The 26,728-nt window shown below is 41.3% G+C and overlaps 1 protein-coding gene and 1 long non-coding RNA gene across 9 annotated transcripts in view; one reads left to right on the top strand and one right to left on the bottom strand.

Moving 5' to 3' along the window:
* The window catches only part of LOC140490617 (UDP-glucuronosyltransferase 2A1-like), a 121,514-nt gene that overhangs the window by 12,358 nt on the left and 82,428 nt on the right, over positions 1-26,728 (bottom strand). For 6 of the 7 annotated variants that reach the window (XM_072589127.1, XM_072589128.1, XM_072589124.1 and 3 more), the window contains exons 2-5: positions 19,276-19,424; positions 15,951-16,082; positions 7,094-7,181; positions 5,382-5,601 (exon numbers count right to left, since the gene is read on the bottom strand). In XM_072589127.1, coding sequence (XP_072445228.1) covers positions 5,382-5,601; positions 7,094-7,181; positions 15,951-16,082; positions 19,276-19,424 — 589 coding nt within the window. Of the gene's footprint in view, positions 1-5,381; positions 5,602-7,093; positions 7,182-15,950; positions 16,083-19,275; positions 19,425-25,192; positions 25,817-26,728 lie in introns of all 7 variants that reach the window. The other variant, XM_072589130.1, reaches the window with a different exon arrangement.
* Positions 1-26,728, top strand: part of LOC140490693 (uncharacterized) — a 76,254-nt gene that overhangs the window by 19,333 nt on the left and 30,193 nt on the right. Inside the window, exon 3 of one of the 2 annotated variants that reach the window (XR_011963227.1) lies at positions 15,830-17,814. The exons of the other annotated variant lie outside the window; for it this stretch is intronic. This is a non-coding gene — a long non-coding RNA (uncharacterized lncRNA). Of the gene's footprint in view, positions 1-15,829; positions 17,815-26,728 lie in introns of those variants that run through there. 2 annotated transcript variants of the gene reach the window in all.

The raw sequence follows: 26,728 nt of genomic DNA, 5'->3' as shown, positions 1-26,728 counted from the left end.
AGAGAGAGAGAAAGAAACCCACACTGCTAACTGACACAGCAGTGAATCTGCACACTTACTGCCTTTGCTGTTTGAATTCATGTATTGCCGGACATCGGAGTGTGTCTAGGAAACCTAACAAACAGCGACATTCACAACTAATCTTGGAGGAACCTGTTTGGGAGAGGTCACAGCACAGAAACAGATAAGTGAATAGTTTTAAGTATAGCCTTGCTGTAAATCTACAATAGTGAGTAGAGTGGGTTCTTTCTTGATCATACGTTTTTTTACTGGGATCGGTCTCATGATTAAATTTTAAAAATATAAGCCATAAGTATTAAGTTAGCCTGGAGCAATGTTTTGCAGAGTAATAAGACAATGTTATTTACTGGGTCTGTAGATTGCAAAGACCAAAATGGCCTTTAGTACAGTGATATGCTCTTCTTGTCGGATGTGGGAGTACCGGGAGAGTTTAAGGGTTACTGAGGATTATATCCGCAATGAATGTTGTTCATTGCAAATCCTGTCAAATCAAATGAATCGATTGGAGCGACAAGTAGAGGCAGTGAAGAATTTACAAGAGGTGGTGGGGGGGTGTGATGGATGGCAGTTATAGGAAGAGAGAAAAGCCGCACATACAGTCAGGTAGATGGGTTAACTCCAAGAAAGGTAGGAGAGGTAGACGGGTAGTATACGAGTCTTCTGTGGCTATTCCCATTTCAAACAAGTATGCTGTTTTGGAAAATGTAGGGGATGATGGACTTTCAGGGGAATGCAGCACGAACAGCCAGATTTCTGGTATCAAGACTGGCTTTAATGTAATGAGGGGTACATCGGGTTCCAAGCAATCAATTATGTTAGGTGACTCTAGTCCGGGGGACAAACTGACGTTTCTGCAGCCAGCAGAGAAAAATCTGAATAGTGTGTTGCCTCCTTGGTGCCAGGATGAAGGATGTCTCAGAGAGGGTACAGAATGTTCTCACGGGGGAGAGGGACCAGCAGGAGATCATTGTACACATTGGTACCAACAACATAGGAAGGGAAAAGATTGAGATTCTGAAAGGAGAATATAGAATGTCAGGGGCAGGAATTTAAAAAGGAGTTCCTCAAGGGTAGTAATATCTGGATTACTCCCAGTACTACGAGCTAGTGAGGGTAAGAACAGGAGGATAGAGCAGATGGATGCATGGCTGAAGAGCTGTTGTATGGGAGAAGGATTCACATTGTTGGATCATTGAAATCTATTCTGGGGTAAAAGTGACCTGGACAAGAAGGATGGATTGCACCTGAACTGGAAGGCAGGGAGATTTGCTACAGTTGCTTGGGAGGATTTAATCTAGTAAGGAAAGGGAATGGGACCCAGGGGGATAGTGAGGAAAGAGGTCAATCTGAGATTCGTACAGCTGAGAAAAGAAACGAGTCAAACAGCCAGGGACAAAGCAGAGAACAAGGTAGGACTGATAAATTAAACTGCATTTATTTCAATGCAAGAGGCCTAACAGGGAAGGCATATGAACTCAGGGCATTGTTAGGAACATGGGATGAGAATGTCATAGCAATTACAGAAACATGGCCCAGGGATGGACAGGATTGGCAGCTTAATGTTCCAGGATACAAACGCTGCAGGAAGGACAGAAAGGGAAGCAAGGGGGCAGGGGGGGTGGTGGGTGGTGGGTGGGGGGGGGTAGCATTTTTGATAAGGGATAGCATTACAGCTGTAACGAGGGAGGATATTCCCAGAAATACATCCAGGGAGGTTATTTGGGTGGAACTGAGAAATAAGAAAGAGATAATTACCTTATTGGGATTGTATTATAGACCCCCTAATAGTCAGCGGGAAATTGAGAAACAAATTTGTAAGGAGATTTTAGTTATCTGTAAGAATAATAGGGTGGTTATGTAAGAGGATTTTAACTTTCCAAACATAGACTGGGACTGCCATGATATTAAGGGTTTAGATGTAGAGGAATTTGTTAAGAGTGTACAAGAAAATTTTCTGAGTCAGTATGTGGATATACCTACTAGAGAAGGTGCAAAACTTGACCTACTCTTGGGAAATAAGGCAGGGCAGGTGACTGAGGTGTCAGTGGGGGAGCACTTTGGGGCCAGCGACCATAATTCTACTAGTTTCAAATAGTGATGGAAAAAAATAGAGCTGAGCTAACAATTGAACTTCTAAATTGGAGAAAGGCCAATTTTGATGATATTAGGCAAAAAATTTCAAAAGCTGATTGGGAGCAGATGTTCACCGGTAAAGAGATGGCTTGAAAATGGGAAGCCTTCAGAAATGAGTTAATGAGAGTCCAAAGAAAGTATATTCTTGTTAGGGTGAAAGGAAAGGCTGGGGTAAGTATAGGGAATGCTGGATGACCAAAGAAATTGAGGGTTTGGTTAAGAAAAAGACAGATATAGACAGGAGAGATCGGGTGAATCCTTAGAAGAGTATAAAGACAGATGGCGTATCCTTAAGAGGGAAATCAGGAGGGCAAAAAGGGGACATGAGATAGCTTTGGCAAATAGGGTTAAGGAGAGCCCAAAGGGTTTTTACAAATTCATTCAGGACAAAAGGGTAACTAGGGAGCGAATAGGGCCCCTCAAAGATCAGCAAGGCAGCCTTTGTGTGGAGCTGCAGAAGATGGAGGAGATACTAAACGAGTATTTTGCATCAGTGTACACTGTGGATAAGGACATGGAAGATATAGAATGTAGGGAAATAGATGGTGACATCTTGGAAAATGTCCATATTACAGAGAAGGAAGTGCTGGATATCTTAAGGTGGATAAATCCCAAGGACTTGATGAGGTGTGCCTTAGAACTCTGTGGGAAGCTAGAGAAGTGATTGCCGGGCCTCTTGCTGAGATATATGTATCATCGATAGTCACTGGTGAGATGCCAGAAGCCTAGAAGTTGGCTAACGTGTTGCCACTGTTTAAGAAAGGTGGTAAGGACAAGCCAGGGAACTATAGACCAGTGAGCCTGACCTCGGTGGTGGGCAAGTTGTTGGAGGGAATCCTGAGGGACAGGATGTACATGTATTTGGAAAGGCAAGGACTGATTAGCGATAGTCAACATGGCTTTATGCATGGGAAATCATGTCTTACAAACTTGATTGAGTTTTTTTGTAAAAGTAACAAAAAGGATTGATGAGGGCAGAGCAGTGGACATGATCTACATGGATGTCAGTATGGCGTTCAACAAGGTTCCCAATGGGAGACTGGTTAGCAAGTTTAGATCTCATGGAATACAGGGAGAACTAGCCATTTGGATGCAGAACTGGCTCAAAGGTAAAAGACAGAGGGTGGTGGTGGAGGGTTGTTTTTCAGACTGGAGGCCTGTGATCGGTGGAGTGCCACAAGGATCAGTGCTGGGTCCACTACTTTTTGTAATATATATAAATGATTTGGATATGAACATAGGAGGTATAGTTAGTAAGTTTGCAGATGACACCAAATTTGGAGGTGTAGTGGACAGCAAAGTAGGTTACCTCAGATTACATTGGAATCTCAATCGGATGGACCAATGGACTCAGGAGTGGCAGATGGAGTTTAATTTAGATAAATGCGAGGTGCTACATTTTGGGAAAGCAAATCTTAGCAGGGCTTATGTACTTAATGGTAAGGTCCTAGAGAGTGTTGCTGAACAAAGAGACCTTGGAGTGCAGGTTCACAGCTCCTTGAAAGTAGAGTTGCAGGTAGATAGTGAAGAAGGCGTTTGGTATGCTTTCCTTTACTGGTCAGAGCATAGAGTATAGGAGTTGGGAAGTCTTGCTGCGGCTGTACAGGACGTTGGTTAGGCCACTTTTGGAATATTGCATGCAATTCTGGTCTCCTTCCTATCAGAAAGTGAAACATGCGAAACTTCCTATGTGAAACTTGAAAGGGTTCAGAAAAGATTGACAAGGATGTTGCCAGAGTTGGAAGATTTGAGCTATAGGGAGAGGCTGAACAGGCTGGGACTGTTTTCCCTGGAGCGTCGGAGGCTGAGGGGTGACCTTATAGAGGTTTATAAGATCATGAGGGGGCATGGATAGGATAAATAAGCAAAGCCTTTTCCCTGGAGTGGGGGAGTCCAGAATTAGACGGCATAGTTTAGGGTGAGCGGGAAATATATAAAAGGGACCTAAGGGGCAACTTTTTCACGCAGAGGGTGGTGTGTGTATGGAATGAACTACCAGAGGAAGTGGTGGAAGTTTGTACAATTGCAACATTTAAAAGGCATCTGGATGGGTATATGAATAGGAAGGGTTTAGAGGGATATGGGCCAAGTGCTGGCAAATGGGACTAGATTAATTTAAGATATCCGGTCGACATGGACAAGTTGGACCGAAGGGTCTGTTTCTGTGCTGTACATCTCTATGACTCTATGAGGTAAATACAAAATCCCACGTTAGTATATTAGTCAGCTAAAAATAATTTTAAAACAACAACTGACTTCCCCAAATGGGTTTCCTACACACAGTTTAACAGCTTGACTTAAATGCAGGAGGGTTGTAGCCAATTTCTTGATGTACTGCCAATGTGAATGCTTTATAGTCCTCACTTGCTCTCAAAAACACATTTGTTTCTCTAAGTAAAATCGCTGTTGGTGTCCCCATTTTGATTTTTTTTTGTTTATACTCATTAGAATATTAGTTGTTTGATGCTCCTGCTAAGAAAATCTGTAAATATAAACAATCTTGTGGAAGTGAGAGATACTATAAGGAGAGGCCAGATCATGGGGGAGTCTGACTGGTGGTTGTTTGGTGGCAGCGGGAGCACATCAAGGTCACCTAGTCTGGCTTGTGGGATCTGGTCTGGTTGGTGTCCCAGTCAAGTCTTTGTTACATGGTTGCAGGGAGGGGTTTGCCAAGAGGGTATTTACAATGATTGGGAGATTGGAATCTCAGGGCAACAGGTTGCCCATATCCTATTCAGGGATCCCGACTGCCAGAGAATGATGATCAAGAGAGTCAACCAGATCATGATCATCTGCGGCAAGCAGACAGGTCTCAGAATGGATGGTGGTTCACCTGCTAACTTACTGAACTTGGTAAAAACTCTTCTATTCCTCCTACCCACAAGCAGTGTTGTAAAGGCAGCTAAAATGGATTCAGCTTATTTTGCCTCCTCCACTGAATTTCCCAAGGGCTAGGAAGCCCAGATTCCTGTGGTTAAAAGTCAAATGACTCAAGAATTGAGCCATGCAGCCTCATTACAACACTTCAATAACTTGCTTCCTGCCAGCAGATTTGGGGTACACTCCTTTCTTGCCAAATAGTCAGACTTGCACCAGTTCAAAGTGTGTTCACATCTCATTCCAGACTTTTTATTCAGTAACCTTTTGCATGGATCTGACCCAGCCATTTCTAAAAGTTAAGACTCAACCCCACGGTTTGCTCGTGCATAATTTGAACATTATCTTACCTTGTATCATTGATCACCGTGTTGACAGCATTAATTAAATCCTGTTTAGTCAATGAGATAAAACTGAGAACCACAGCAGCTCCCTTTGCCTTCATGTGAGCCATATTATCAGGTTGATCCGCAAACAGAGGGATTCCGATCATGGGCACCCCATGGTAAATAGCTTCATATATACCATTTGTACCACCATGAGTAATAAATACTCTGGTCTTGGGATGTCCTGTAATTATATTTGCAGAAAATGAAATCAGTTGAGCCTTCATTATAACTAAACTGTGATGTATGATCAAATTCCAAAGACACTATGTATTAGAATACAATGAGTGTGCACTGTCAGCAGAGGCTAAATGCCAGCACTCATATTTAAGTCCGAAGGTTGGGAGTTCAAGCCTCAGAGACCTGAGCACTGAATCTTGGACGACATTCCGGTGCAATTCTGAGAGAATGCTGCACTACAGGGGGCACTGACTTTCAGTTAATATCTTAAACCATGACATTAGCTTCCTTTCTCATTCTCCAGGTCTCATTGCACCATTCAAAAAACAGCAGGGAGTTTTCTCCATTGCGCTGGCTAATATACTTGTCAATTGACATTAATAAAACAGATTACCTAGTTTTTATCTTAGAGGTTTTTGTGGGACCTAGCTGTATACAAACTGGTTAGCTCATTTCCTACATGGAAGGTACACTTTGCAAACATTTAAACTGATTGTAAAATACATTTAAGTGCTCGAAGATTGCGGAAGGTATAAATTAATACTTCCAATAATTTTTCTTTAATACAATGGAGTATCAACTTTGTCTTCTTTTAAAACTTGACCCTGCGATCTGTTTTAAAATGGTTGAATGAAACCAATTCATTAAAAATACTACTGCACATCTATTTCAAGTTACTTTACAACGTTGACACAATATTATTACTACACAACGTAATGTTGAAAAATGTCATGGCAGCTTAATGTTCCAGTTAGAAAAGCAAAAGCTAGAACTTGATTAAACTATTTTAATAATTTGGGATTCAAGCTAAAAACAGGACATTCATGAAGAGGCTGAATGGGATGTTCAACAGTATCTTATTAAATTCATTACAAAATGCCACAGAATCCATAGCTTTGAGGATAAGTTTGTGAAATGAATAAATGAACCACATAGCCCAAGGTTCTGTTTGACTCTACATTGAATAGATTATATTGATCTTTGTAACAGTAGGGCATTACAATAGAGCTTAGCATCCCTAGAATTTAGGGATGAGAAAATTAACCAGAAACTCTAATTGTGATCACCGTCTAGTAACCTCATCCTGAAAGTCAGAAATCACACTACACCAGGTTATGGTCCAACAGGTTAATTTGAAATCACAAGCTTTCAGACAGCTGCTCCTTCCTCACCTGACGAAGGAGCAGCGCTCTAAAAGCTTGTGATTCCACATAACCCTGTTTGACTATAGCCTGGTGTCATGTGACTTCTGACTTTGTCCATCCCAGTCCAACACAGGCACCTCCGCCTCATCCTGAAAGTGTGCCTATGGAGAATTTGGATGAGAAATGATCAGGCTATGCTTTGATGCCAAAAGCTCTGAGAATATTTAATATCTTTGCACACATGCAAAACTGACTGTAGCGATAAAGAGCCAGAGAGCAGTTAGCTCTTACAGACCCAAACACACAAGATTTAAAATAGGATATGTGATAAAGTGAGAATTCAATTTTTACCAAGTAGATCATTTTGAGGCAGCCATTTATACAACTTCGTGTTCGATGCTAGCATCTTTGGTTTTTCACCAGCATAGCTCCAAAGAACCTGAAAGATAACAACATTGGGAATAATTGGACAAGCTGAAAGCAACATGTTATTTAGTCTTTGAGAAATAAATTGCACAGTTGTTCCAATGCAGCCCCATTGTAACTTTCAAGGAAGTCTACAAGGCCACAAACTCTCAGGTCTTTGTGATGCTATGCAGGGATGGACCTACCACCACCACAAAGCTATCAGCACAAGGGCAGTCGGACTAAGGACAGGAATTCTGCAAATGAAAGATCCACGCCTTGGCCCTGTATAAGGAGGTGGCATAGAGTTAGTCAAAGGTGAATCTGCTTTCACTAGGCATATTCTGGATTAGTGGTGCTGGAAGAGCACAGCAGTTCAGGCAGCATCCAACGAGCAGCGAAATCGACGTTTCGGGCAAGAGCCCCTAGTGATTAGGGCTGAGTGAGGCCTCCTGGCTGGGATGGGAATCTGAACCCTCCGACGGTAGATGGAACTTTATTTTTTTTTAAAATTGCTTCACTTTGGGGCCACCTTCTGGGTCAGCATTCCTTTTATAGATTTTCTAGCTGCAACAGTGGTTGGAGGTGAGGGGTGGTACGGAAAAGCTCAGACCAAGCCATTCTGCTCCGTAGGCCAATTCTACCATTCAGTTAGATTGTAGCTGAGCTGTATGTCAACTCCACTTATCCTGCCTATCCTGTATAACTCTCAAAACCTTACATAACAAGAGCCAATCAATCTCTACCTTGAAAGCTTCAATTTTACACCATTTGAGTGAGTTATTCAAGATTTGTACAACACTGTCTTACAAAATGATTTCACTCTTGAATGGCCTATCTTTAAGATTGTGCATTTTACTACTCAATTCCTCCACTAGCGGACATAGCTTCTTCTTTGTCTTTCTTATCAAACACCTACTGCAGATTAAAAATTTCACTTCCACACACCTTCAACCTCAGTTACGAGAACACAATGAAAGTTTAAGCAAACTATCTCACAATTTAACTCTTTTAATCCTGGTAACATTCTGGCAAACCAGCACTGTACCCACTCCAAGGCCAACATAACCTTCCTGAGTAACCGAACAAGGCAGCACAGATCTAATTTTCTGCTGATCATAACCCCATGAACCTTAGTAGTACAAACAACAGAAACTGCAGACAGAGTCATCTTAATACAGAAGGTCTCTGATTTATAAGTGTCTGATTCATGGACACTCATACTTACAAATGTGATCTCTTATGGATTTGGGGTTGGATGTAATTTTAAAGACCTACAAACAGTTGTTTTACATTGTCCTGCATTGTGTTCTCACTTGCATGCAAAATGACTTGCAAACAAATTCCACTACAGACTCCATTTGCAACCCAGAAACTACCTCGACCTAATCCAAAAACTTCCCATGACACTTCACCGGTTGACAATCAGGCAACCAAGGACACTGATTGACAGAATGTGTAAGTGGCAGAGAGAGATTGGGGGAGTGACATGTTTTAAAGTGTTTCTTAAAATGAAGAAAGAGAGTTGGAGGGCAAGGTAGGTTTTGGGAGAAAATTCCAGAGTTTGCAGGCTGTGTTACAAAAAGTATATTTCCCGTTTGTGAAGCGAATGGAGAGAGCAACAGACACAGGATCACACAGTTCTCAGAATGCTGGAAGTGTTAATAGTAGTAGAGGATTGAAACCATCGATGTATTTGTATTTAAGGATGAGTTTTAAAAATTAGTGTTGAGATGATAGATCTCCATTCTATAATCATTGGGTTAAAAATGGTAAAATGTTCCATGGTAAAGTAGCAACATTACCAACACCTTCTCCTGAGTAACCTTGGCTTCTGTGCTTAACTGTGAAGTGAAATTTGAAAACAGAACAATCTGATTCAAAGATCATAAGACTACAGATATAGAGTGGAAAAAGGCCATTCGGCCTAGCACATCTGTTCTACATTCAATCATGGCTGATTTGTTTCTCAACACCATTCTCCTGTCTTCTCCCCATGATTTTTGATCCTGTTACCAATCAAGAACCTATCTATCTTTCTTAAATACACTCAATGACTTAGCCTCTATAGCACTCTGCAGCAATGACTTCTGCAGGTTCACCACTTTCCAGCTGAAAAAAATTCCTCCTCATCTCAGTTCGACTCATAGAGTCATAGAGATGTACACATGGAAACAGACACTTCGGTCCAACTCGTCCATGCTGACCAGATATCCTAAACTAATCTGGTCCCATTTGCACGCATTTGGCCCAAATCCCTCTAAACCCTTCCTATTCATATATCCATTCAGATGCCTCTTAAATGTTGTAATTGTACCAGCCTCTACCACTTCCTCTAGCAGCTCGTTCCATACATGCACCACACTCTGTGAAAAAGTTGTCCCTTAGGTCCCTTTTAAATCTTTCCCTTCTCACCTTAAACCTAGGCACTCTCACTCTGGACTCCCCAACCCTGGGGAAAAGACCTTGGCTATTCACCCTATCCATGCCCCTCAGGAGTTTATAAACCTCTGTAAGGTCACTAAAAGGTCATGCCTTCACTGTGAGGCTGTGCCCTTGGATCCTAGTCTCTCCTACTGGTGGAAGCATCTTCTCCATGTCCACTGAATCCAAGCCTCTCAGTATTTTGATACACCATTAATCCTTCTAAATTCCACCCAATACAAACCTAGAATTCTCAACAGCTCTTCATATGACAAGCCATTCATCTTGGGATCATTCTTATAAATCTCCTCTGGACTCTCTCCAATGCCAGCACATTATTCTTTGGTTATGGGACCCAAAACTGCTCAGAATATTCAAAACATGGTCTGACCAGAGCCTTGTACAACCTCTGCAATCTACCCCTGCTTTTATACTCTAACCCTCTGAAATAAATGCAAACACTGGATTTACCTTCCTAACTGTCAACTGTATCCCCATGGAGATAGTGAGAACTGCAGATGCTGGAAAGTCAGAGTTAATAAAGTGTGGAGCTGGATAAAAGCACAGCAGGTCAATCAGCATCAGAGGAGCAAGGGAATCAACGTTTCAGGTCAGGACTGGGAAGGGGGAAGGGGGCTGAGAAATAAATAGGAGGGGAGTGAGGCTGGGGCTGGGGGTGGGATGGGGATAGGTGGATGCAGGGAGGAGGTGATTGGTCAGTGGGAAGGGTGGAGAGGATAGGTGGGAAGGACGATGGACAATTAAAGTCAGGTCAAGGGAGTGGAGCAGAGAGGGAGGGCTGGACTTGGGATGAGGTGGAGGTGGGGAGATTTTGAAGCTGGTGAATTCTAAGTTAAGGCCGTATGATTGTAAGCTGAGGAGGTGTAATATGAGGTGTTCTTCCTCCAGTTTGCGTGTGGCCTTATTTTGACGGTGGTGGAGGCCCAGGATGGACATGTCATCGGAGGAGTGGGAGAGGGCGTTAAAACGGGTGGCACCCTTCCCACTGACCAATCACAATCATCTCCTACCTGAATCCATCTATCCCCATCTCACCTCAGTGTCAGCCCCAGTCCCTTCCTCCTATTTATTTCTCAGCCCCCTTCCCCACCTCCTGAGTTCTGATGTAAGATTCTGACCTGAAACGTCGACTCCCCTGCTCCTCTGATGCTGCTTGTTCTGGTGTGTTTTTTCCAGCTCCACATTTTATCAACTGTACCTCCATGTGAACCTGAAGAGAATCATGAACTCGGACTCCCAAGTTTTTCTTATTCATTCTGGATTTGGGCATCGCTAAATAGGCCAGGATTTATTGCCCTTCCCTATTTACCCCGAGGGCAGTGTGACCCTTTGTGCTTCAGATCTCCAAAACCATAACCAGTTTCAAAAACAGTCCATGCCTCTAATCTTCATTTCAAAGTGCATAACCTAACAGTTTCACACGTTGTATTCCAACTGCTACTTCTTTGCCCGCTCTCCTAGCCTGTCCAAGTCCTTCGGCAGCCTCCCTGTTTCCTCAACACTAACTGCTCCTCTACCTATCTTTTTGTCATCTGTCAACTTAGCAACAATGCCCTCAGTTCCTTTGTCCAGATCATTAATGTATAAGGTGAATAATTCTGTTCCAACACAGATCCCCGTGCAATTCTGCTATATACTGGCTGCCATCCTGAAAAAGACCTCTTTATTCCAAATCTCTGCTTTCTGCCCATCAGCCAATCCTCTATCCATGATAGTACCTTGTCCTAACATCTTCGCTCTTATCTCATTTAGCAGCTTCCTATGCAGCACCATGTCAAAAGCCTTCTGGAAATCCAAACAGATCAGATCTACTGGCTCTCATTTGTCTAACTTACTCATTACCTCCTTAAAGAATTCTAACAAATTTGTCAAGCATGACCAATTCTTGATGAAGCCATTATGACTCCGCCCTATTTTACCACACACTTCTAAGTACTCTGCAATCTCATCCCTAATAATAGATTCTAAAATCTCACCAATGACCAAGGTCAGTTTCCCGTTTTCTGCCCCCCCTCTCTTAAACAGGGGTGTTATATTAAATATTCTCCAGCCCTCCAAGGCCCTCTTGAAAGATCGCCATCAATGACTCCACAATCTTCTCAGCTGTCTCCTTAAGCACTCTGGCATGCAGACCATTTGGTTAGGTGATTTCTGCGCTTTCGAAACTTGCAGTTTCCCCAGCACCTTCTCCTTACTGATGGCTACTGCACTCAATTCTGCCCATGACTCTTTTGAAGTTCTGGTATGTTGTTGGTGTCTTTCACCATGAAAACTGTTACAAAACACCTATTCAGTTCCTTCGCCATTGTTTTGTTTACCACTATTACTTCTCCAGCCTCATTTTCCAATGGTCCAATGTCCATTCTTGCCTCTCTTTTACCTTTCATAGATCTAAAAAATTCTTGCAATCTTCTTTTATATTACTAGGTAACGTACCCTCATATTTCATCTTCTCCCCACCATTGCTGATTTTGTTGTTTCCTCTGCTGGTTTTTGAAGGTGTCCCAATCCTCTGACTTCCCACTAATCTTCAGCACACTGTAAGCTTTCTCTTTTGCTCTTCTGCTGTTCCTAACTTCCTTTGTCAGCCATGGTTACCTCGTCTTCTCTTTGTACATTTCTTCTTTCTTGGGATGAATTTCCACTGTGCCTCCCAAATTATCCTCATAAACTCCTGCTGCTCCACTGTCTTCCCTGCGAGGGTCCCCTTCCAATCAACTCTGGCCAGCTCCTCCTTCGTATCTTTGTAGTTACAATTACTCAATTGTTATACTGTTACATCTGATGCCAGCTTCTCGTGAGAGCTACAAACTAAACTACAAGTGATATTAAATGCTTACTTTTAGGTTAAGCTGAATGCTGAAACAAACAATATCTGTAACTGCACTGATAACCAGGCAAGAATATTGGGAGGTGTGTGACCTGGTGATTACCCTGGAATGTTGAGTGACTTAACACTGCCCATTCTTTTGAATAATCAATCCCCTTTGATAAGATCAAGGCTTAATGGTAAGGTCCTGGGGAGTACTGCTGAACAAAAGAAACCTTAGAGTGTAGGTTCATAGTTCCTTGAAAGTGGAGTTGCAGGTAGATAGGATAATGAAGGCAGCGTTTGGTATGCTTGCCTTCATTGGTCAGTGCTTTGAGTATAGGGGTTGGGAGGTCATGTTACAACTGTACAGGACATTGGTTAGGCCACTGGTGCAACATTGCATGCAGTCTGGACTCCCTGCTATAGGAAGGATGTTGTGAACCTTGAAAGGTTTCAGAAAAGATTTACAAGGATGTTGCCAAGGTTGGGGCATTTCACTGGAGTGTTGGGGGCTGAGGGGGTGACCTTACAGAGATTTGTAAAATCATGAGAGGCATGGATAAGGCAAATAGATGAAGTCTTTTCCCAGCAGTGAGAGAGTCCAATACCAGAAGGCATAGGTGTATGGTGAGAGGGGAAAGATTTAGAGGGATCTAAGGGGTAGCTTTTTCATGCAAAGGGTTGTGCGTGTATGGAATAAACTGCCAAAGGAAGTGGTGGAGGCTGGTACAATTACAACATTTAAAAGGCATCTGGATGGGTATATGAGTAGGAAAAGTTTAGAGGAATGTGTGTCAACTGCTAGCAAATGGGACTAGATTTAGGCTATCTGATCGGCATGGATGAGTTGGACTGAAGGGTCTGTTTCCGTGCTGTATACCTCTATGATTGTATGACTCTCTGACTAGATATTGACAATGACAATGAAGCCAGGCAAAAAGCCTGGTTTGAAAACAATGAAAATTAGTGAAAAGAATTTAAGCTATTAACTGAATTAGTAAAAATGAATGCTGATTGTTACTTTATTTATTTTGCTCAGAATTAACGTTTCAAATTATAACCATGTGAAGGAGGCTTTTAGACAATGGATAACAATTCTTAGAAATGGTGCTTCAGAGTCATACAGCACGGAAACAGATCCTTCGGTTCAACTCTTCCATGCTGACCAGATTTCCCAAATGCTTTGTTGCAAATAGTTAGAATCCATGTGTAATAACTTGTAATACCAACTCAAATTGGTTGGTCTTCATCTAAGTACTAAACTTACATTGGCTAAAGGACACTCTCTTAGCTTCAGCTATTACAAAAGCCTTGCTAATGCTTGATAATCTTGAAACACTAATTCTGCTTTCTCTCTCCACAGATGCTGCCAGACCTGCTGAGTTTTGCCATCAATTTCTGTTTTTGTTTCAGTTAGAGTCATAGATTCATAGAGATGTATAGCACGGAAACAGATCCTTCGGTCCAACCCGTACATGCTGACCAGATATCCCAACCCAATCTAGTCCCACTTGGCCCATATCCCTCTAAACCTATTCATATACCCTTCCAAATGCCTTTTAAACGTTGCAATTGTATTAGCATCCACCACTTCCTCTGGAAGCTCATTCCATACACGTAACACCTTCTGCGTGAAAAAGTTGCCCCTTAGGTCTCGTGTTATATCTTTCCCCTCTCACCCTAAACATCTACCCTCTAATTCTGGACTCCTCCACCCCACGGAAAAGACTTTGTTTATTTATCCTATCCATGCCCATCATGATTTTGTAAACCTCATTAAGGTCACCCCTTAGCCTCTGATTCTCAAGGGAAAACAGCCCCAGCCTAAGACCATAAGAGCCTGTTCAGCCTCTCCCTATAGCTCAAATCCTCCAACCCTGGCAACATCCTTGTAAATCTTTTCTGAACCCTTTCAAGTTTCACAATATCTTTCCAATATGAAGGAGACCAGAATTGCATGCAATATTCCAAATGTGGCCTAACCATTGTCCTGTACAGCCGCAGAATGACCTCCCAACTCCTGTACTCAATACTCTGACCGATAAAGGAAAGCATACTAAGCGCCTTCTTCACTATCCTATCTACCTGTGACTCCACTTTCAAGGAGCTATGAACCTGCACTTCAAGGTCTCTTTGTTCAGCAACACTCTCTAGGACCTTACCATTAAGCGTATAAGTCCTGCTAAGATTTGCTTTCCAAAATGCAGCACCTCGCATTTATCTGAATTAAACTCCATCTGCCACTTTTCAGCCCATTGGCCCATCTGATCAAGATCCTGTTGTAATCTGAGGTAACCTTCTTCGCTGTCCACTACACCTCCAATTTTGGTGACATCCAGAAACTTACTAACTATACCTCTTATGCTCACATCCAAATCATTTATATAAATGACGAAAAGTAGTGGACTCTACACTTATCCTTGTGGCACTCCACTAGTCACGGGCCTCCAGTTTGAAAAACAACCCTCACCACCGCCCTCTGTCATCTACCTTTGAGCCAGTTCTGTATCCAAATGGCTAGTTCTCCCTGTATTCAGTGAGATCTAACTTTGCTAACCAATCTCCCATGGGGAACCTTGTCAAACACCTTACTGAACTCCTCATCTACTGCTCTGCTTGTCATTACCACCCTTCAAGAACAGTGGCACAACATTAGCCAACCTCCAGTCTTGCGGCACCTCACCTGTGACTATCGATGAAACAGATATCTCAGCAAACGGCCCAGCAATCACTTCCCTAGCTTCCTAAAGAGTTCTAGGGTACACCCAATCAGGTCCTGGGGATTTATCCACCTTTATGCGTTTCGGGACATCCAGCACTTCATCCTCTGTAATATGGACATTTTTCAAGATGTCACCATCTATTTCCCTACATTCTATATCTTCCATGTCCTTTTCCACAGTATATTCAGTTCTCCATCATCTGCAGTTCTTTGTTTATTTCATAATTAAAACATTCCTACAAAAGAATGAATTACAGAAAAGAGTGAAATATTGCCATGGAGCCACAGGCCAGAAGCTCAATCCCAAAAATTTCAGAATTAGGGTTGGAAACAAAAGCTGGGTGTTAGCAGCTAACCGTCATTCACTGTCATTACGGTCACAATGTGGATAAGTGAGCCTTAACAAGAAACAAAAGAAGTTCATGCAATTCTGGGTCACCACAAGAACCCTCTTGCCTATAGCACGTTAGCTCAGGTTCAAGCCTACACCACCAACACCCCCCTCCCCCCCCAAAAGAAAATACTGGTATCTATGGAGCAGACAACAATGTTAAATTAAAACGATAGCTATAACTGAACAATTAGACCTGCAACATTTGCCCTTGTTGTCTAGAAGTGCATGCCTTGAGCTTGACAAGTTTTGAAAGTGGAGCTGAGGAAGAATCACAAATACCAACACTTGTCCTGTTCCTTTGTCTTATAGAGCATATACTGTAGATGCATCTCAAGCAAAACATTACCTTTCGTATAAAGGAAAATGCAATATACTGAAAGTGGCAAAACCAGATGTAAATGCACGTACAGAGTTTGTAAAGCAAGCCAACCTTTTGTGGAATTTCTCCCAGTGCTTCAGCAATCATGTTAGCTTTCTCAGCAGTAAGGTTCTTAACCAACGAGCCCAGCGAAAAGATCACAACGCCATGCTCTCCCGAACTCTGAACAAATTCTTCCAATTCCTGTGAAACAAAAAGGGATTAGGCCCCAGATTTTCATGGAAATGGAAAAGATTTGTGAATGAACCAAAATGGTGCCAGAGACCAGCTGAGATCAGGTACTTGTTTGGCATTGTTAAGAGTAAATATAAACAGTATACAAGAGCTCTGTTAGGGACAACCTGTCAAGTCTTCAAATCCTCTCATTTTTAAATTTTGAGTTAAAAAAGGCTGCAGTGATAAAAATAAATTCCAAGTGGACTCTATGAACAAACACGTTGATTTGGATCCCGTTTACCACCTCCTGAGAAAAAAGAACAGGAGATGACGCCACTATAGGAAATGATGTCACCACAGGAAATTACATGACCAACCCAAGGAAACTAAAACATATATCTAAAAAGTGGGCTACACCACCAGTGCTTCATTCGGAGGCTCACTGAAGATGTTATCTGGAATGGTCTGAAACGTCTGAAAGTGATCCTTCCAGTTCAGCGAGCAAACCTACATACAAAAGTAAATGTTTACAATTTCTATAGCTGTTGCCTCCCATAGGCCTCATGGTGATTATTAAAGTATTAGTACTCCTAGATTGCCTCCACAACCGATCAGTATCACATGGGGGTTGGGGTTGTTGCTTTCACACTAGGCTTGATTAACTGTTCCAAATGGATATGAAATTGTCTTTCATGTTAGGCCATGAATACAAGTTTTTTCTTTGAAATTCAAGGAATCTGAATGTATTGAAAGAACCTTTATCAATGAATTCTTTTTAAGAGTGAAGATGATAATAGATACTTTATTTTTCATTTTAATGTGGTTCCTGAGGCCTACTTGTGGTGGATACTGGGTGATCTAAGGGAATGAAATGAAATGAGATCAAATTAATTTGGTATAGGGCAATAAAGGACCATGGGTGTGGACTAAGGTGATAGGTTGCCATGGAAAGTGGGAGTCATGAGTGGGTGTGAATGGAGCACAGGATGTGTGTGAGGGAATAAGGGATGAGGACTTGACTGACTTTACCATAACTGGAATAAGGCCCCAGAACACAAATGTGGGCCTTTTAAACAGCCCAATACTCACACAGAATTCCACACTATTTCCATGAACAGTGGACCTGATTCCAGATGCATTACCACATCCAGAATGAAAGCTCAACCATTTCAGGCAGTTTCTTCTGAGGTGGACTGACTCTGTCTATCCAATGTGGGAGCAAACATTCAGGCCATTTTATCTAATTAATTGAGCCTGGTGTTTGCATTGGTTATCAAATTATATTGAAAATGGCCATTTTTTAAACAGGATTCTGCTATTTTAATGTTCAAAGAGCACAAGACAGGTGGGAGAGAAAAACCAGACAAGGAATTACTAGGGTCACATTTCTGATTTCTCATTAAAATACAGATTGGACAAAGACCATTCCTAGATATGCAGCAGTGAGTTAAACACATTACCATATCTTCCCTCAACGTGTCACATGCTAATTCTACTACTAAGCCTTTTATAATCTGTACACTGCTGACATTCTATTAAATATTGTTTCCTGTGTCTTATAATTTTTAATTCTTAAAATGTTTTTTTTTAAAGTTGCACTGACTGTAACATCTGGGACCCAGTCACTTGACCCAAAAATTAACACGTGTGATAATTCAGTGGTTTACTTTCACAAAGTGCACAGAATGCAAATGAAATTAAGTGTACAATTCTTATGTAACATTCCTTGGAATAAAACATATCAAGGTATTTTAGTTCACACCTTATTCATAGCAATATTTTAATTTCAAGATGGGCACATCAGACAAAATATCCAAAACTGAAAAGATTACATGAAGAATGAATAATACAAGTGATACAATGGCTAATGTATTGATGGTATAGAATCGCTTGTGACATAAACTGAATTACTACAAAGTATCCTTCTTTTTGCTAAACATCTTCCTTTCGTGGAGTTCAGAGAGAGAGTACAAAGGGAGTAGATGGCCTTGATGGGTATCGTTACATTCCAAGGATGAAAATATACAACACAAAATGTTTACTCTTTGCTTAGAATCAGAACATAATGGTTCAAGTTTTGAAAGACATGTTGGATCACTTACATCTCATTTTATAGTAAAAGCAGATTCCATAAAATGTTGGAACAGTATTGATGGCAAAGTCAAGGAATCATGGCTAAACATCAATACTGGACAGTATCAAATCCAAGTCATGTTGGAAAGTTTGGAGTGTGGGGCAGATGAATGTGAGATAATTTATCTATAATATATACTCATCTATAGTATGTGCTGCAAAAATTAGGATGGTAGAAGAGGGCACTTTTTAGCAAATAGACCGGACTGTTAATTAAATTCAAGTTGAACTGAAGACCATATAGGACCTCAAAAGTGAAAGTTAGCTATGTGTTCACTTCGAAAAATACTTAATTGTGAAATGCTTTCAGGTATCCTCAAGTAATAAAAGAATTATACAAAAATGAGCGTAGAACTAGACAGTCGGAACTCAGACATATTAAAAAGTTATTCCCAAATGCTCTTCTCAACAAAGGATTGATTGTCATCCACCATCAGAGAGATAATGGGGAGCTGCCTCAGAACTTTACTGTGTTAGATAAGACTATCACTGCACTTCTTAAGATGGCTGAACAAATCAATCCCGGAAAGGCAAAGTCTGCTTCAAGTGAAGCTTCCCTCATTGTGCAGAATGACTCTGCTGACTTGTTCACAGGGTTTGCATCTGCTTTGGATTTTTGGAACACAGTCATGAAAATTCTTGCCTACTGCTGGTGTTTCCAGTTGCACAGCCAGCATTTTTGTTCTTGTCAAATATGCCAAACCTGCTAGAGTTAGTGCAAATAAAGAAAGATTCACTGCCATTGGCTTGTGCACAGGATGACTGCATCCCTTAGGAAACGCAGAAGCTGAGTTTACCCAAATAAAATGGCCAATAGGCATCTACATTTCCAATTCAAGAATGCCATTAAAAGAGAAAGGAAAGCCCGCGATGAAGACATTGCTTTTCTAAAATGTGTTTTCCTAAATAATGTGCGTAATGTACTCTGTTTATACCATAACTGAATGAAGTTACATGTTCTTGACAAAATGCTGGGTAATCAGTATCCAACTGCACCTTATGAAATCATCACATTGTTCTGCATCCTTTAATTTGTTGCTATTGGTCTAATTGTAAACAGTAGATTCTATTGTTTCCTCGGTCTTACCTGAGCCAGGGGTTTTGCTGGATGACAATGAAGCCCTCCAACAAATACAAAGTTGGGCAGAAGGGGGCGGGGAAATTCGAAATCCCAATATGTCCGAATCAGCCAGATTTCAGCCTTGCCCATTGTTTCGCAGAATGTTGTTGGTTTACCTTTAAAAACAGAAGAAGAACAAACAGAAAGTTATAACAATTAAGTGTGTAATACTGGAATTATTTTCCAGAGACTCATTATTAATAACAATATCTGCAGTGAGATTAAATCATTTCAACTATTTTGTTCTTCATAACTCAATGCAGTTCAGTATTTTGCACATTGCTGTCTCACAAATGGCAGCTATTGGACTCTATTGGGGAGGAAAATCTTCCCCACTTGAGAGGCATTGAAAAAATGGTGGAAGATAATCGAATGGGTTGCTGTTGGAAGACACCTGCCACCTTTCTACCACAGGAGTTAAGCTGTTGCAGTGAACCAATTGTGACCTTCAAGTGGTCTTAGGGATTCTTAAAATAACTGGTGTTATTAACTTTATTCCCTGCAGACAAGAACACTGGTAACCTTCCTGATAGAGCAGCCAGCCTGCTGGGTTTGGCAGGGTTGGGGGAGATGATGTCAATAATCTTAACATCTCTAAGTTGAGACTGAGGGTGTAGAGAAAATAACTTAGTCTGTCCACTGTCTTGCTCTATTGCAATAAATCCAAACACAAGTCGCGCATGTGGAATTATGATGGAGTGGGAGATTGGTAGGCGTCTTCTGCATTCATGAAACACAAATCCTTCTATTTCAGAACAACAAATCACATGTACAATTTGATTGTAAGGAGTGCTCTACATTTTTCCTATCTAAATAATGAAGAAAATTATTCCTGTATATTACATTAAGCATTGACATTAAGAGTTAGAAAATCTTCCAAGCCACATTTTTCTCGAATCATTTAATTAACTTTGATAAAATCCCCATAGCTTCTATTATATGCATTCTTAAAAAAGACTTCAGTAAGATTTTTTCAGATTCCAGGAAAATTTATGACAGCATGATTCAATTCCTTGACAATTAGATCCAGAAGAAAGAGACAAACAACAGACAAGCTCATCCCCGATCCCAATTTCATCAAGATGTAAAAGAAAATGTAAAAGAAAATCAGAAAACAAGCATAATTAGAATTGTTAAAGTCTTTAGACCAAACCTAAATTAAATAGAAGTTGAGATTTTTCTCCTTAAGGCAGTGAAAGTTAATGGGAAATTCAACAGAAATGTTCAAAATACTGAACGATTGTGATCCCATAAATAGAAAGAAACCATTCCAACTGGCAGGATTGCTGGCAGAGGATACAGAATGCGCATACAGGTAATTCTCCTGTATCGCCATAGTTGTGTTCCAGCAAAACCTCGCTTATTAGAAAATCGCTTAATAGAAATAATGGGGCTGATGGGAAAAGAGGGGTTAAGGGCAGATCAGTAAAAAATATCACTCATGCTCACTCAAAAATCACCCAAAGTCTAACGTATAACAGCCTGAATGCAAGATGAAATTATATTTCTTAAAGAAACAAAATTACACAGAGTATATTTAAGAAGATGTAAGAAAGCTGCTCTCTCTGTACAGTGCCTCTCACAGAATGCTGGTATATCAGTAGCTGACACTGGTGCATGCGCGGAGTGGCTTGGCAACCAACTCTGAAATAGCGCATGCACTTGTCAGCACAAAGATCGGCGTGACCATTGCACATGCGCCGGACATCCAAGAATCCCGGTGCATCTTTGGGGCAGTGCAGAGATTTCGCTGGAGGACATTGGTGTGCGTGCAAAATGAAGTGCATGAACCGAGGGAGTTTGGTGACCAATTGTACCTATGTAAATAGGCTGTAGTGGCCCACTGACCACATGAGTTTGAAATTGAAATACAATCTTTTGGCATGTTTTGTTCTATCCTACAAGGTCACTACATAACCTTTGAAAGCAAGAATCCTGATTGATTTCTGCCACCACTACTGCACATTTTGCCATTAACCAATCTGACCTATTTCCTCTCAGTCTTGACTCATTCCCGAATCGAAATACTTGGCAATTTTTCTTTAAATGCATGTTACAATCTTATCTGCCTTGACTATATTTTAGTAGAGACAAAAGAAACTGCAGATGCTGGAATCCAAGCTAGACAAGCGGGAGGCTAGAAGAACACAGCAAGCCAGGCAGTGGAAAAATCAATGTTTTGGATATGCCCCTTCTGCAGGACCTGAAACATTGACTTCTCCACCTCCTGATGCTGCCTGGCTTGCTGTGTTCTTCTAACCTCCTGTTTGTCTACCTTGACTACATTCTACAGCAAAGCATTACTGCTTCAACAATTCTTCGCAGACAGGAATCTCTATTAAGCATTCACTTTATTCTGAGATTATTTTCAATTGCTCGTTCTTTATCAGACTCAGAACTCATCATCCAAAACAGTAGAAATAAGTCTTTATATTTCAAAACACTGTATAACATTAAAACTCTTCTCAACCACAGTGGTTTTAGGAGGTGGGGGGGTGTTCTTTAGGGAAAATGTCATGACATTGAAACAGAATCCTTTGATGGCTCCAAGAATGTGGAACTTATTTAATCTATTTTTCTAATCAAACTGTTCAGAGATGTTATTACACACATCTGGAGCTGACGGGATTTGAACCGCGCCTCACAGTCTTGGGTAGGGACTCTATCACTGCGCACACTTTAAATTTCACCAGCTGCCAGACATGACACAGCAAGGATCCATTTCAAAAACTTCTCCAGCTTAAGCAACAACCATTTCCCGTAACTCCATTTCCTGTTCATTTACCAGTGCTGTGCTGCTATACATCTTCAATTGCTTCACTTCATCTGATTGCAAAATCTTACAAAGATCAGGACATAACAAAACATTCTGTTACATGGAAAGCCTGATTATCATAGAACACAGAGGTAAAAACAATGACTGCAGATGCTGGAAAGCAAATACTGGATTAGTGGTGCTGGAAGAGCACAGCAGTTCAGGCAGCATCCAAGGAGCAGCGAAATCAACGTTTCGGGCAAAAGCCCTTCATCAGGAATAAAGGCAGAGAGCCTGAAGCATGGAGAGATAAGCTAGAGGAGGGTGGGAGTGGGGAGAAAGTAACATAGAGTACAATGGGTGAGCGGGGGAGGAGATGGTGGAGTGGATAGGTGGAAAAGGAGATAGGCAGGTCGGACAAGTCCGGACAAGTCAAGGAGACAGTGTTGAGCTGGAAGTTTGAAACTAGTATAAGGTGGGGGAAGGGGAAATGAGGAAGCTGTTGAAGTCCACATTGATGCCCTGGGGTTGAAGTGTTCCGAGGCGGAAGATGAGGCGTTCTTCCTCCAGGCATCTGGTGGTGAGGGAGCGGCGGTGAAGGAGGCCCAGGACCTCCATGTCCTCGGCAGAGTGGGAGGGGGAGTTGAAATGTTGGGCCACGGGGCGGTTTGGTTGATTGGTGCGGGTGTCTCGGAGATGTTCCCTAAAGCGCTCTGCTAGGAGGCGCCCAGTCTCCCCAATGTAGAGGAGACCACATCGGGAGCAACGTATCATAGAACACAGTCTGCCTAGAAAGACTCCTCCACACTTCCACCTTACAGTATGTTGCTTCCATACAATTCCGAACAATAAAAGTGCGAGCATTCACCAGACACGCTGGCTCCCACATGCACTGTAGAATTACAAACCGGAAACCCACTACGCAGAATCTGAAACACAGTGCCCCTGAAGTTTATTTGGATTTGCTTAATCTTAACATTACTGCGTACAGACTGAACGTGTGTAAAGAAGAAAATAGCTTAGTCTGTCCACTGTCTTGTTCCCTTGCAATAAATCCTAACACAAGCCTCGCACGTGGAATTATGATGGAGTAAGAGAATGGTAGGGGTCTTCAGCATTCATGAAACACAAATCCTTCCATTTCAGAACATCGAGGGCCAAAGGGCCTGTACTGCGCTGTATTTTTCTATGTTCTATGTTCTAAATCACACGGACAATTTGATTGCAAGGAGTGCTCTAGACTTTTCCTATCTAAATAATGAAGAAAAAAATTATTCCTGTATATTACATTAAGCATTGACATTAAGAGCTAGAAAATCTTCCAAGCCACATTTTCCTTTAATCATTTACCTAACTTTGGTAAAATCCCTATATAAGACAGCTTCTATTCTATGCATTCTTAAAAAAAATTTCAGGATAATGTATTCAGATTCCAAAGAAATTTATGACAGCATGTTTCAATTCCTCAGCAATGAGGTCCAGAAGAAAAAGACATACAACAGACAAACTCATCCCTGATCCCAATTTCCTCCTATTGCAAAACAAAATCAGAAAACAATTCATTGTTGTATGATTTGAATTATTCAAGTCTTTCGACCCACACCTAAATTAAAGTACAAGTTGAGATTTTTCTCCTTAAGGCAGTGAAGGTTAATGGGAAATTCAACAGAAATGTTCAAAATACTGAACGATTGTGATACCATAAATAGGAAGAAACCGTTCCAACTGGCAGGATTGCTGGCAGAGGACACAGAATGAGCATACAGTTAATTCTCCTGTAACGCCATAGTTGCGTTACAGCAAAACCTCGCTTAATAGAAATAATGGGGCCGATGGGAAAAGTAGGGTTACGGGCAGATAAGTAAAAAATATCACTCATGCTCACTCAAAATTCACCCAAAAGTCTTAACATAAAGTATAACCCACAGCCTGAAGGAAGGATGAAATCATAGAAACAAAAGAAATAAAATTAAATTTGTCGAGTACATTTAAAAGGGTGTAAGAAAGCTGCTGTCTGTACAGTGCCTCTCACAGAACACTGGTCTGTCAGTAGCTGACACCGGAGTCTAGATTAGAGTGCTGCTGGAAAAGCACAACAGGTCAGGCAGCATCTGAGGAGCAGGAAAATCGACGTTTCGGGCAAAAGCCCTTCATCAGGAATAGAGGATGAAGGGCTTTTGCTGATGAAGGGCTTTTGCCCGAAAAGTCGATTTTCCTGCCCCTCAGATGCTGCCTGACCTGCTGTGCTTTTCCAGCACCACTCTAATCTAGACTCTGGTTTCCAGCATCTTGCAGTCCTTGTTTTTACTTAGTAGCTGACACCGGTGCATGTGCGGGATGGCACGAAAACCGGCTCTGACAATGCGCATGCGCCAGACAGCATAAAGAACAGTACTACCATTGCGCATGCGCTGAATGACCTAGAATTCCAGTGCATGCGAGGGACCGTGTGGAGATTTAATCGACGAACACTGGCGCGTGCGCAGAACGAAGTGCACAGACCGAGGGAGTTTGATGACCAATCATGCCTATGTAACTGAGCTGCAGTGGCCCATTGATCAGGAGTTTGAAATTGAAATGCTGACAGTGTTGAGGGTACCAATATTCAGTCTTTTGGCACGTCTTGTTCTATCCTACAATGCCACTATATAACCTTTGAAAGTAAGAATCCTGATTGATTACTGCCATCACTACTGCACAAACACTGACGCTGATTCGTAAATGCCAGCCATCCACTTTTTAAGCTAAAAGTGGCAAAACGTAATCTTTATACTGTCCAAGATGCTTTAGCATTTCTGGCCCATTGTGACTGGCTGTTGAAGTGCCATAATTTTGTGCTTTATAAGCAATACAAGCTGAACTTTTATTAGCTGCAGCATTTTCCCACATAACAACTGTTATTCTCATGGTTCAAAAGTCCTTTTGCACTTCTTGAGAATGTGAAAAGTACTTGCAATTCTATGGGCATGCAGGTTTCTGTAGTGCATAGTCCATTGTTCGAATCCTTTTTAAATATTCTTCTTGTTGAGATCTTTCACTTGACAGAGGGTGTATACACACACATACGCCATGGAATAAACTGAAATTTCAATACATTTTGCTCTAGTAAGAGATAATATTCAAACTCACCTAAAGCTTCACTGTAATACGCATCCCAGTTATGCCAAAACCATTCGTTCATCAGGGTATATAACTGCATATAAAAAATATTTTGAAGCCTCTCGGTAAAAGTCATCTTATCAGAAAGTTCTGACATAACAACTGGTACATAGGAAGGAGGAGCTGGCAGTTGTCCACAGAACCTCTCCATTGAAGATCCAAGGGAGAATCTTAGAGTGAAGATGAATGGAATTCCCAGTTTCATAGCCAGAAGATCACCACAAGGATTTATAGGGTCAGTTAGCAGAACTTTAAACTTTGTTTCTTTCAGTCTTTGCAGCAGTTTGTGGTTCTTTATTATTCCATCACAAATCTGTCTGTTCAATTCTGTTCCTGTTCTGATCATTTCTGTGAATCTTCTGTATAGATCTCCGTAGGATAAAATGACTTTTTCATAAATCCAGAAATGCAGAATGTCATTAAAGAATTCTTTGTATCTGTCACGGGTAAACGGTACATCAAATACTTCAAACATTATGGACGAGGGCTCAGAGTAGTTGATGTAAACTGTGGACGCATGCACAGCCACAGTTACATTATGACCCCTCTCGATCAGCTCTTCAATGACAGGTTTTAAATTAATCCAGTGACTGCCTTCCGAAGGCCAGATCAACACATTTTCACCGGTAACCCACTGGAAAGACAGTAACATTACAAACAGACAAACCGTCTGCATCGTGCCCAATTACAAGAGTGTATGGTCATAAAGCAACACTGACTTCTCATTTATATAAGTATACCGTATTGCTCCTTTTAGTATGAGTCAGAGCAAATCAATTAATGAGAGATAAAGTTCAAATGTTGCGTGACAAAGTGACAGTAACATCAAAAGCCAGGACTGGATCAAGCAATGCTATGACTGGATCCAGAACATAACTTTATTTCATTTCATGAAGTGGAACTGAGTTCTTTAAAGCGTAATCTCTGGTGTGAATTTTGAATGGTGTGTGGAAATATAAACTGTATGAAGAAAGAAAGTTTGCATTTATAATACATCTTTCATAATCTTAGGAGGTTCCATATGAAAGACTATTAATTAAATACAAACCTGGGGAAACTCAGGAAATGTGCAAATATGAAAAATCAAGATTTACAGTATTCATATGCAATTCCCTGACCTTATTCAAGACAAAGCACTTCAGAACCAATCAAGTAGCTTTCACCTACTGCTCAAATGTAGAATCTGTTTTTTGTCAACTAATAATAGATTGTTGCTGTCAATACTTTAATTATTTTTGAATAACATATGTGAATGACATACCTCCAGCATAAACAGGACTTGAAATCTGGCTTTCTGGCGCAGAGGTAACGACATCACTACTGTGTCACAAGATGCTCACTACCTCGACTCAAAAGGTGTTCAGGAGGCAAGAGAGAGGCAGGGAAAACTGTCAAACTCCAGAAAACCATGCAGAACCCACTCCTGCTGCAGACAATGGAGATGGACGTGACAGAGGATCTCCAGGAGGTGAACAGCCAGCAAGTCTTATTCTCTTTCTTGGATAA

The sequence above is a fragment of the Chiloscyllium punctatum genome, chromosome 2, assembly GCF_047496795.1.
Source record: "Chiloscyllium punctatum isolate Juve2018m chromosome 2, sChiPun1.3, whole genome shotgun sequence".
Taxonomy (NCBI): domain Eukaryota; kingdom Metazoa; phylum Chordata; class Chondrichthyes; order Orectolobiformes; family Hemiscylliidae; genus Chiloscyllium; species Chiloscyllium punctatum.
The sequence above is the reverse complement of the archived record's forward strand: the minus strand, read 5'-3'. Positions and strand labels throughout refer to the sequence as shown.